Source organism: Triticum dicoccoides, chromosome 3A (genome assembly GCF_002162155.2).
Source record: "Triticum dicoccoides isolate Atlit2015 ecotype Zavitan chromosome 3A, WEW_v2.0, whole genome shotgun sequence".
Classification (NCBI taxonomy): domain Eukaryota; kingdom Viridiplantae; phylum Streptophyta; class Magnoliopsida; order Poales; family Poaceae; genus Triticum; species Triticum dicoccoides.
This window is the reverse complement of record NC_041384.1, coordinates 693858890-693871086: the sequence shown is the minus strand read 5'-3', so window position 1 is coordinate 693871086 and position 12197 is coordinate 693858890. Positions and strand designations below refer to the sequence as shown.

The 12197-nt window shown below is 45.0% G+C and overlaps 1 protein-coding gene across 1 annotated transcript; it reads right to left on the bottom strand.

The window, feature by feature from the left end:
- Positions 1-8343: 8343 nt before the first annotated feature.
- Positions 8344-11866, bottom strand: LOC119272919. The gene is made up of 2 exons (XM_037554266.1): positions 10503-11866; positions 8344-8692 (listed from the first exon to the last, which is right to left on the bottom strand). The coding sequence occupies exons 1-2, from the start codon at positions 11864-11866 to the stop codon at positions 8680-8682; spliced, it is 1377 nt and encodes a 458-aa protein (XP_037410163.1). The 3' UTR covers positions 8344-8679.
- Between the last annotated feature and the right edge of the window lie 331 nt (positions 11867-12197).

Sequence of the window (12197 nt, the reverse complement as noted above, 5' to 3'; positions counted from 1 at the left end):
CTAAATGATCCTAAAATACTTGAGACACTGGTATGCCGAGAAGGTCTATCGCTTGCTGCAGACCTGAAACTTTCCAAAGTGAAGCTCGTCTCAGATTGCAAGACGGTGATTACTGATCTGACCAAGGTTTCTGCAGGGAACAATGCGACCATCATTCACGAGATTAAATAGAGGGCTCTAGCTTTCGATTCTTGCCTCTTTGTTCATGAAGGGCGCCTCTCTAATTTTGAACTCTGCCGTTATCACAAGGCGTCATGTTTGGTTTATAAATCCACATGACCATAATGTAATTCCTTTACATCTTTCCATAGAGCAGTAATGCCAGTGTGCTTCCCCTAAAAAAATCATATATATCACTCAAAGTGCCCCAGAAAAATTATAGCACTACAAAACTCCCATTAATTTGCGAGAACTTTTACGGTACCCTGGTACTCCCTAAGCAGAGGCAGGAGTACCACTTAAATCTAGCCCTTTATTTAAAAAGGCAGTTTAGTCATTTTTGTTTGACCTCATCTAATCGCTGACCTATCTCGAAAAAAATCCCAATCTCATCATAAATCTCGGCTCCCAGAAGCGAAACTCTAGGGTATCGTTCGTGATCACCTGTTTGTTCTTTTGCGCCACCATGGCCACAGGGGCCGGTGCCACTTGCACGCGTGCTTGCATCTGGTCTGCATCGTCCTCCCTAATCCCAAACCTATGGCGACCCCGCAGCTGCCAAATCCCCTTCGTGCATTCCATTGTTGGATCACAATCAAGCGATATACCCTTCTGCCTGCCATTGCTGGATCTCAATTATGCGATATACCCAGCAGTCTGCCACTACTAGATAATTGTGTGCAGTTTAATAATTACATCATTTGCTCCGTAGACAAAATTGATGAGTGGATATTAACATGTACATGGGAAATTAAAACAGAAATTCACAATCTGCAGCGAAGAACAGAGGAAAATAGTGAATTCGTTTGCGCTACTCATCAGTTCTCTAGTCAATGTGTTCAGAAATTGTCTTCGCGGTCCAATTAAATTTAGTTAGAGTCTGGTGTGTGCGTCTATACGTGGAAGCTACAACAATTCAACTCTCGCAGATGCCCATGCGACCTCATGTTGTTGTGTCCATCACCGTTTAGCGCGGCCCTATTCTGGTGGCGACGGTACGGTTGACGCCAATCTTCTGCCCAGCCGATAGTCGTCGCTCAAGCAAGCACGCCGACGACCAACCATGGTCGGCGCAGATTCTACGGTTCCAGTGCGCGTAGAACAGGCTGATCGCCGATGTCTCTCCCGCTTCATAAAGAGTTCAGAAATAACCAACAGCGATTGACTGAGTCTAGATGGTGTGCATCAGCCGTAACGCACTTAGATTTAATGTGGATAAAAAGATCAGGCATAACTGCCTAAAAGATTACGTTTTTACCCCTAAGCTCAAGGTACTCCTAAGTGTTTTCTGGTAGTACTCCGTAGTAGTTAGGTTGGAGTACCAGATAAGATCAACCATTGGATTAGGCGAAATGGAGGGCTTATATTGATTCCAGGGTACAGTGTTCTCTAAAAAAAAATCACCACCGCACCTCGTGAGACCCTCGCTGTCCGTTGGCTCAAGGGCCATGCGCACCTCTAAAGGATCGTGTCCACTGGTGTCGGTGCTAGCATAGGTCGGACAGGGACGTCAACTAGCCGACAACTCATTCTTTGGCTGGCATAGAGCGAACTATGGAGAGAGGAGATGACGAGGAAGAAGAGAGGGAAAGAATATGTGGGGCTGACAGGTGGGACCCTTATCCACCTAGGTATGCCATGTCACCCTCGTATGTAGGCCCGATGGTCAAATTCTCTAAAAAATGCTAAACACAGTGTTGTGTGTTCAACCCGTGCACCAATCTCGTGGTTTTTTGTGATTTTCATCAAAGATGATTGTTCCTTTGATATCTGCCTAGCCCAATATGTGGTGGTCTTTTGTAATTTACCCCTCTATGTTGCCAAAGTCGCGAGAGCTCTTAAAATCGACAGGCTATTTGCTGCCAGTCGCTAATAAGGCAACCCATTTGTCTTCTTCGTAGTTCTTGGGGTCCACGGATCTTGTTCGGATTTGTGGGTCCGAACAGCTTCCGATTTTGGTCGGGGGTGATTTCAATATCATTAGAAGGAGAGAGGAGAAAAATAATGATAATTTTGATGGCAGGTGGTCGTTTATGTTCAATACTATTATTGAAAGCTTAGATCTACGGGAGATAGAGCTCTCTGGTAGAAAGTTTACCTGGGCTAATGCTATGCCAAACCCGACATATGAAAAGCTTGATCGGGTTCTCACCAGCGTGGAGTGGGAACAGAAGTTCCCTCTTGTTACGGTGCAAGCTCTCACGCGGGGAATCTCCGATCACACACCATTGTCCGTTGACTCAGGGGAGCCGAACCATGTGGGAAACAAAAACACGTTCTCTTTTGAGATGGCCTGGTTCGAACGCGAGGGGTTCTTAGACATCATAGCCAGGGAGTGGGCCAAGGGCGTTGGAGGAAGGACGGCGGTCGAGCGCTGGCAGAATAAAATTAGGCATTTGAGAAGTTTCTTACGAGGTTGGGCTAAGCACCTCAGTGGGGTGTATAAGACTGAGAAGGATAGGCTCCTCGCTCTTGTACAGGCCTTGGATGTAAAAGCCGAATCTGCGATGTTGCTGCCCGCCGAGCTCCAAGTTAAAAATGAGGCAGAGAAGAGGCTGAAAGAACTTCTCCGCGAAGAAGAATTGAAGTGGGCTTTGCGTGCCAAGGTCCGCAAAGTAGTCCAAGGGGACGCGAATACTCAATTTTTTCACCTCATTGCTAATGGTAAGTACAGAAAGAAGCGGATCTTTCTGCTCGAGCAGGATGAGGGCACTATTTTAGGTCAGGATAATCTCAAAACCTATATTACCGAATACTATAGACAGTTATTTGGACCGCCGGAGGACAATTGTGTGTCCCTCGATGAGTCCAGGGTTGAGGACGTGCCTCAATTGACAGCTGCCGATAATGATATCCTGGTTGCCCCGTTCTCAGAAAAGGAGGTGTTCGATGCTATTGCACAAATGAAAAATAATAAGGCTCCCGGTCCGGATGGGTTCCCGGCTGAGTTCTATAAAAAGTGCTGGCACATTATTAAGGGGGATTTACTACCTATGTTTCATGACTTATTCTCTGGACAGCTTCAATTATTTCACTTGAATTTTGGAACTATCACTTTGCTCCCGAAGAAAACGGATGCTGTGAGGATTGAGCAGTTCAGGCCGATCTGCCTCCTCAATGTTAGTTTCAAAATCTTCACCAAGGTCGGGACTAATAGGATCACACAGATTGCGCAGTCTGTGGTGCAGCAATCCCAAACTGCTTTCATGCCGGACAGGAACATCCTTGAAGGGGTGGTGGTTCTTCATGAAACGCTCCATGAAATCCATTCCAAAAAATTAGATGGAGTAATTTTTAAGGTGGATTTCGAAAAAGCGTATGATAAAGTTAAGTGGCCATTCCTCCAACAGACATTGCGTATGAAAGGTTTTGATGAAGCCTGGCGCCGATAGGTCGGATCATTTACGCAAAAAGGGAGTGTGGAAATTAAAGTGAATGACGACATATGTCATTATTTCCAGACACATAAAGGCCTAAGACAAGGAGATCCGATGTCCCCTATCCTGTTTAACATTGTGGTGGATATGTTAGCAATTTTGTTAGGAAGGGCTAAGGAGAATGGTCAAGTGGATGGGTTGGTACCTCATCTTGTGGAAGGACGTGTTTCCATCCTTCAGTACGCCGATGATACAATCATCTTTATGAGCATGATTTGGCCAAGGCGAGAAATATGAAGCTGGTGTTATGCCTGTTTGAACAATTGACCGGGTTAAAGATTAACTTCCATAAGAGCGAATTGTTCTGCTTTGGTAGAGCCAAAGACGATCAGGAGTCTTATAGGCAATTGTTTGGGTGCGAGTTGGGGAGCTTACCCTTCTCTTACCTTGGCATTCCGATTCATCATCGTAGGCTAACAAACAGAGAATGGAAGTGCATCGAGGATCAATTTGAGAAAAAACTGAGCTGTTGGAAGGGTAAGCTCATGTCATACGAAGGCCGTTTGATTTTGATTAATTCGGTGCTCACGAGTATGCCTATGTTTCTCTTATCTTTCTTTGAGGTCCCAGTTCGCGTTAGGAAACGACTGGACTTCTATCGGTCGCGTTTCTTTTGGCAGGGTGATGAGCTTAAAAGAAAATACCGGCTTGCTAAATGGGACATTATCTGTAGACCGAAAGACCAAGGGGGTCTTGGTATTGAAAATCTTGAAGTTAAGAACAGATGTCTTCTTAGTAAGTGGTTGTGGAAGCTGTCTGCCGGGACTGAGGCCATGTGGGCGCAGATCGTCCGCAACAAGTACCTCCAAACTAAAACATTGTCCCAGGTCGCAGTCAGGCCAACTGATTCGCCTTTCTGGAAAGGACTAATGAAAGTCAAGCAATCTATGTTCAATAGGACGAGATTTGTTATTGGAAACGGTACAAGTACACATTTCTGGGAGGATACTTGGCTTGGCGAATCACCTTTAGCCATTCAATATCCGTCGTTATATCGGATTGCTCAACGACGTGATGTGTTTGTTGCAACGGTATTCCAATCAGTCCCCCTTAATATTCAGTTTCGAAGGTCGCTAGCGGGCAATCGCTGGGAAGAATGGCTCCATCTAGTTAGGAGACTGATGGAGGTTCAACTTTCGCACCAACCCGATATATTGCGCTGGAAATTGACTAGTTCTGGAGTATTTACAGTTAAATCAATGTATATTGATGTTATTAATTCGACTGCTATTCCAACTTCCAAGTGTGTTTGGGCTGTCAAAGTGCCTTTAAAAATTAAAGTGTTTATGTGGTTTGTCCATAAACAAGTTATTTTAACAAAGGACAACTTGATTAAACGCAATTGGACAGGACCTACTAGGTGTAGTTTCTGTGATCGGGATGAGACGATTAAGCATTTATTCTTTGATTGCCCGTTGGCCAAAGTTCTTTGGCGGACGGTCCATATTGCTTTTAATATTACTCCGCCGACGTCAGTCAATGCTTTATTTGGGACATGGCTTAGTGGGGTTGAGCCTGAATTAGGAAGACATATTCGGGTTGGAGTTTGCGTTTTGTTATGGACTATCTGGAATTGCAGAAATGATTTGGTTTTTAACAGAATATCACGGATTCATTTTTTGCAGGTTATTTTCCGAGCTACGACACTGATCCGTTCGTGGTCGCTACTCACTCCGATGGAGGCCAGGGAGCATTTGGTTACTGGATCTATCCGTTAGGAGATGGTAGCTCGGGATATCTTCAACCGGTTTGGATGGCGGTCATGTAATAGGATAGGCAATTAGTTTCCCTATCTATTGTTAGCCAGCCGGTTGTGACATCTTTTTCGGGCTAGTTTGTGTATCTAGCCGTCCATCGCTCTGTGTGAGCTGCATTTAGCTTTTCTTTTTTAGCTGGAGACTGTGGAACCTTGTTGACACTTTTTATTATTTGGTTAATAAGATGGCCATATGCATCGTTCTGATGCAGAGGCCGGGGAGCCCCCTTTTCGAAAAAAAAAATAAGGTTTCGAACCAGCTCTATCTTTTCACGGATTGGCCACCATCTTCTTCACCACTTCAAAATTCAGTCTCTTGTCATCGTCCATAGCATCAATGTCTGACTTAAAAAAAAGCATCAATGTCGATCGTTGAGGACAGCGCTTCTCCTGTTCTATATGATCAATGGTTGCGCCGATGACGATGAGCGGGTAGCCGTGAGATTCGCCCATGGCCTTGCATCCACGATCCTACGGCCTGTTCAGGCTGATGAGATCCTATGGGCCGCGTGACATTCCACAATAGTCAGTTCGACGATGGCGGGCTGATGCCCGACAAGCTCTACAACAGCGTCGGTGGTCAACTGTGGGGATGAGCACCAACGAGCCGCCGCCGTCGTGCACGTGGTGGACTATACGGGCATCGAGCACCCGACAACAGCTTTCGGTCGTGTGAATAGTGTCAGCCCATCCACGGATCACACGGCCCGTGGGCCTAGATCTTCTGGCTCAGGTTACAGCGCATGTTTCTCTAGGATCTCTATTCTTAAGGAAGCAGTTGGTAGTCTCGCTTTCAGGTTTTTTTAGTCCCATCTTTTACGGGTTTTTTCGTCCTAAAAAAATCTACGAAATTTCGTAGGTTAACCGGGGACAACTCCCATCTCCCAGGTTTTTTTCGTCCCACCTCCCATGGTTTTTTTTGGTACCTCGTCCCACCTCACACTAAGCCGCCACAAACCGCAAAAACCGCATACCTTAGCCAAATCAACAAATCTCTCTCATTAATGCAATTTTCTTTAGGAAACAAATAATAAATTCTTTCCTACCTTAGCCAAATCAACGGATCTCTTCTATTAATGCAATTTGCTTTAACAAACAAATAATAGAATCTTTCCTACCTTAGCCAAATCAACGAATCTCTCCCATTAATGCAATTTGCTTTAGCAAAAAGATAATAGATTCTTTCCTACCTTAGCCAAATCTACGAAATCTCTCTCATTAATGCAATTTGCTTTAGAAAACAAATAATAGATTTTTAGGAAACAAATAATCTCTAATCTCTAATAATTTCTACTCCTAATGAAGCAGTTGGTAGTCTCCTCCCACCTTTCATGGTTTTTTTTGGTACCTCGTTCCACCTCACACTAAGCCGCCACGAACCGCAAAAAACGCCTACCTTAGCCAAATCAACAAATCTCTCTCGTTAATGCAATTTTCTTTAGGAAACAAATAATAGATTCTTTCCTACCTTAGCCAAATCAACGGATCTCTTCTATTAATGCAATTTGCTTTAGCAAACAAATAATAGATTATTTCCTACCTTAGCCAAATCAACGGATCTCTCCCACTAATGCAATTTGCTTTAGCAAACAAATAATAGATTCTTTCCTACCTTAGCCAAATCTACGAAATCTCTCTCATTAATGCAATTTGCTTTAAGAAACAAATAATAGATTTTCAGGAAACAAATAATCTCTAATCTCTAATAATTTCTACTCCTAATGAAGCAGTTGGTAGTCTCCTCCTACTTTCCATGGTTTTTTTGGTACCTCCTCCCACCTTCGCTGGTTTTTTTCGTCCCCTCCCCTCACTTCATCGGTTTATTTTCGCGTCACCCTCTCACACAACGAAAGAAATTTAAACAGATCAGAACTTTCCATACTGGCGCAAGTTATTTAGTAATGTATAATCAATCACGAACAATCTCTAAAGATCAAATCTAAATTAATTAACCTTACCTTAAATCACTCAATTACATTAATTAGAAAACAAATAATTGATTTTCAAAAAATCGCTCAATTATGTAAACCTTACCTTAACTCACGGATGGTAATCAATCTCCAAACAAAGGAAACAATACATCGAGGGAGCAGTAAATAAACTCTCTTTCTTATGACATGTATATGACCTTTCCTTCCCTCTACGTTGTCGAGCGTTCTTAATTCTCGAGGCCGATGCTTGGGCTGCGTCACTGGGTCGCGACGGTGCTAGAGGACGAAGACGGCGAGGCCGGGTGCCGCGGCACCGCGTTGGCCGTGGCCGGTGAAGGTGGCCAAGACGGGCGGCTTCCCTGGCCCTGGCCATGGCCGTGACCCTGGGAGTTGGTGCGGTGGAAGTGGCACTTGAAGGACATGGCGTGGGTGGCCGACGCGCAGACGCGCTTGGAAGCGGGCCTGTGGCCCGTGCCGGACGGCGCCGACGCCGACCCGGGCCACCTCCTCCGCGTATTCTTGGAGCTGTGGCTGGCCGATTTACATGAAATTAATTCCCTCAGTTGTGGTGGCAAATATAATACACATAATCCATATTGTTATGTACTAGCGTGTGTGTGTGAAATAGATGAATTATGGTCCCGTACCCAATAAAATGGATATGTGTGTGTGTGTTAGAGAGAGAGAGAGGGAGAGGGGGAGAGAGTGAGGAAGAGGGAGGCAGAGAGTGTGTGTGAGGAATTGATGGTAAAAAAGGTCGCCAATGTCACTTGATATATATGAGAATATTAATATTGAACTTTTAAACTTAATGTGGCCCCGTTGCAACGCACATGTGTTCTTCTAGTTTGTATTAAGAAACTTCTGCACAATTGCCACTCTTACGTGACCCATTCACCTGAGCCTACTGGCAACTGCTTTTGGTTCATCCTCTCTACCAGTACAATAAATTTAGAACTAAAACCACGACAAAAATTACTGGCTTCAACGAAGCTTAGGTCCTTCTTTTACTGTTACACCAGAGCTAGCTATACATCCCTAACTGAAACCGAATCTGCAGTGCTGAACAGTAAGACACTTCTCCAGAAATACCACTACTAACAGCTGAAGCAGTACTAAATCTGCTGTTCAACATACAAAAGCAAGCAGTTGAAGCACACAAGACACCAACACAAACAGACCAGGCAAGAGAGGTACTCGGCATACATGTCTTCTAGACGACGAAACAGAGGAATTAATTGGTCGCTAACAGAGTGGCACTACTGATGCCTTATTGGTTCACTATACTAGTAAAAATGAACACGGTTACAAGTACTACTGACGAAATGTGCAGCCCTGTGCTCTTCATTGATGGCGCCCTTAGTCACAAGCCATCCAAAAGCTTCCTCGTATCCCTTCACGTGGCATTCCTGTTTCAGAGAAACAGAGGAAGTATTCAGATGGAGGTTATTGAGCATCAGAACAAATTCAGTTTGCCACTTTAACCATAAAAATATCAGATGGGCTAACAAGACAAGTGGCTAATCCAACAATAGTTAAATGTTTAGCGCGCTTAATAAATTAAAGCAGTGAATTTGGTCAAGCAATGCAGTTTTTATTTCCCAAGTCTGCAGCAATAAAGATTAAATGCCTTCGTATTCATATCCCAGTCACACGTATTTCCATTTTATAGTTTGTATTCCAACAAACCAAAACTCTGGTTACAGGAGGAGAAATTCCACACAAACATAAACTAGCTACTGTTAGCTTGGACTAGCAATGTCATATAAAAGGGAAAAATATTACTACGATATATCTGGATTACAAATCATGAATAAGCTCAAGAGCAACGACGTAAAAAACTACCACTTGCATTTGAGAAAAAGAACATACGATCCACTAGGAAACATTCGAGGGGAAAAAACAAGCATTAGCAATCTCATACATAGCTTGAGCTTCACAGTTGAGAAGTAGGCTGTACAAAAGTACACCATGATTACATTAAGAAAATGGGAAGCTAAAATTCCAGGCTTGATTGGTCTGTCTATTTTTGTGCAAGAAAACATAATGGTCAACACTATAACAGATAACAGGGTTAGGCATCTTTCAGCTCTTCATCCTCTTATACATGATGTTTTATACTACTTTTGCAGGTCCAATTTGCAATTCTGCACTGATAGTTCAGTAAAGTGTAAGGGCAGCCCCAGTGCATGTAGCTCCCGCTTGCGCAGGGTCTGGGGAAGGGTCCGACCACTTTGGGTCTATTGTACGCAGCCTTTCCCTACATTTCTGCAAGAGGCTGTTTCCAGGACTTGAACCCGTGACCTCATGGTCACAAGGCAGCAGCTTTACCACTGCGCCAAGACTCCCCTTCATAGTTCAGTAAAGTGTAAGACTACAAATTTCTATTATGTTCATGAAGATTGACTTCTGGAAACAGCACAAGGTTGAACAAAAGTAATTATTCCATTGAATGGTCTGCCATAGTCTGATACTAGTACTTCAGTATACGTCTAGCAAACGACAAGAACCATCGACACTATCATGTTAATTTTGCAACTAATATTGAGCCCATAGAAATATGACTAACTTCGCTGAAACCTATTAAGGGTGACAGACTGACAGTATACGTGCGATAGTTGGATTCGGATATATGTAGCCGTACGAGTAGCACCAGGGAAGTAAATGTCAATCACGGATCCACCATGGTAGCATATCTAAAGGGGGACTTCTGTAATCTTTTAGTGACTAGGAAACAAACCTGCATCCCTCCTTAACTCCTACTTCTCTTTTTTCGCTTACCTATCTACAACATCATTTGCAACGGACCCATTACACACCGAAAACCACACGCAAGGGTACCCTACTATGACCACAAGTAGACACCTGCAATATTCCTCGGCACAGAAGTGATTTCAAATCATCTTACATCAATCATTCACTAATGCCGCCTCAAGTATTGTTAGATGTCCCAGTAAGTCAATACGGAGGTGATTCCAAATCATCTTACGTCAAGCATTCACTAATCTTGCTTAACTAGTATTGTCAAAAAGGCAAGGAAACAATACAGAGGTGATTTCAAATTACCTCACGACTAGTATTGTTTGATCTAAAGAATCAATCACATATGTAACAGCACTCCACGGCTATACTAAACAGTGAGATGCACAATGCACATTGCAAAACTATGTAAACTCTACAAGTACACTATACAGATCACCAAAAGGTTAAAAGGCAAACCTTGCAGGACGGAGAGCAGGGAAAATGGGAGGCCAGGTCATCATTAAAGGATAGATATTACCCAAACATTTCTCCTCTGTTGTCATCTCGTACACTTTACACAGCCTCCTGCGCCTGACATCCAAATAGAGTGCGGATCGACCCATCTCCAAGAATACAAACCCATTATAGTCCCCCACATGGTTTATCTGGATATCAGCAGTAGGCTCATCCTCAAGCAAACCAGCACATGTTTCGCTCAAGCAAATGGTGTCCACCAGCAACCAATTGTCCCCATTGTGGAGCCAGATATAAAGTTGAAGCTCCTTGATATGGATGAGATATACACCAGAACCATCATCGACCCGCGACAACATGGTGGTGCCTAGGTCAAAACCCACCCCGTGTGGGAGCTGAATTGTCGATAAGATTGAGGATGTCAAATCTAGGACAACAATTGCATTGTCGGTCGCGAAATAGATTTTGTTGTCAACAAGTACGCCTTTCGGCCTAGATTGTGGATGCAGGAGGCGGTCTGACCCCAAGGTGAGATGTTTGTGCCAGGCATCATCACCAGTTTGCAACATATACACGTTCACCTTAGGTTCCATGGTATCCTCCACGGTGACATAAAAGTAGGACGAGCCATCCCCTTCTTCTTTGGAGAAGAGTTGTGCCCAATTGCAGTGGCGGAGCTTGCAGCAAATTCCTGGGCGGGCTGGGTAGGCTAAATTGCATGAAATTGGTTTTTCCCCGGCCCATGGGCCGGCTATAATAGGAGGAGGTGGTGCAAAGCTGGGCGGGCCATGGCCCATGTAGCCTTGCTGAAGCTCCGCCACTGCCCAATTGTACAAACAGGGCATTGTGAACTGTAATCCTGGGAGGATGGCCATACCATGGTCATTGTCATAGCACAGTGGGCTGTGCACTGCAAATACAAGCTCGTAGGCGAGGACGCTGTTGGTGAGGCTGAGGACGCTGAAGTTTATGCGGCGGGTGAGGACGCTGCCGTTCGAGCAGCCCACCATGGTACCACCTTCTTTTTTGGAGAAGTTTGTGCGGCGGATGACCGCAGCGAGCTCCGGGGGCTGAGGCAGCATCGGGAAGAAACGTGCGGCGTTGTACGGATAGCTTTGTGCAAGGTAGAAGCCGAGGAGTCTTGGCGGGTGGAGCTCGCGGAAACGGCGGAGGAATGCGCGGTCGGAGGCGTGGCTGAGCCAGCGCCGGCAGACGCAGGCGGCGCGGACGAGGCTGCTGGGGAAGCCGACGCGGACGATGATCTCTCTGAGGAGGTTGCCGTCGTCGAGCACCTTGGATACACACGCCGGCAGCGGCCGCGCCTGGCCTTGCATCCTCTCCGGCGGCGGCTGCGTCTCGCCCTCCATTCCGTGGGTTCAGGGTTTGGGTAGAAAGGGGGTCGAGGCAGGTCGAATAAGATCCAGATTGCCTCCCCTGGCTGGGCTCCTAGCCGTGGCCCATCCAAGTCCAGCCCGAACTAAAAACGACGGCTCATCAAGCCCGTAATAGGAGTAACAAAGCAAACGATCGGTTCTCGTTTCCTTGTAGATGCACACATTTTGATTTTGACTCGAAACTTGGCCCGTAATAGGAGTACTTAATAAAAATCGGTTACAATCAGTCACAAGGGTTCTAACGATGAACCCTGAACTTTTATCAGTTCACCAGTCGGTGCTTGTAAGACTAGTAGCGTGCTTA

Bases quoted from the DNA above. Each gene is read 5' to 3' on its own strand.
- LOC119272919 (XM_037554266.1), bottom strand. From the start codon at position 11,866: ATGGAGGGCGAGACGCAGCCGCCGCCGGAGAGGATGCAAGGCCAGGCG.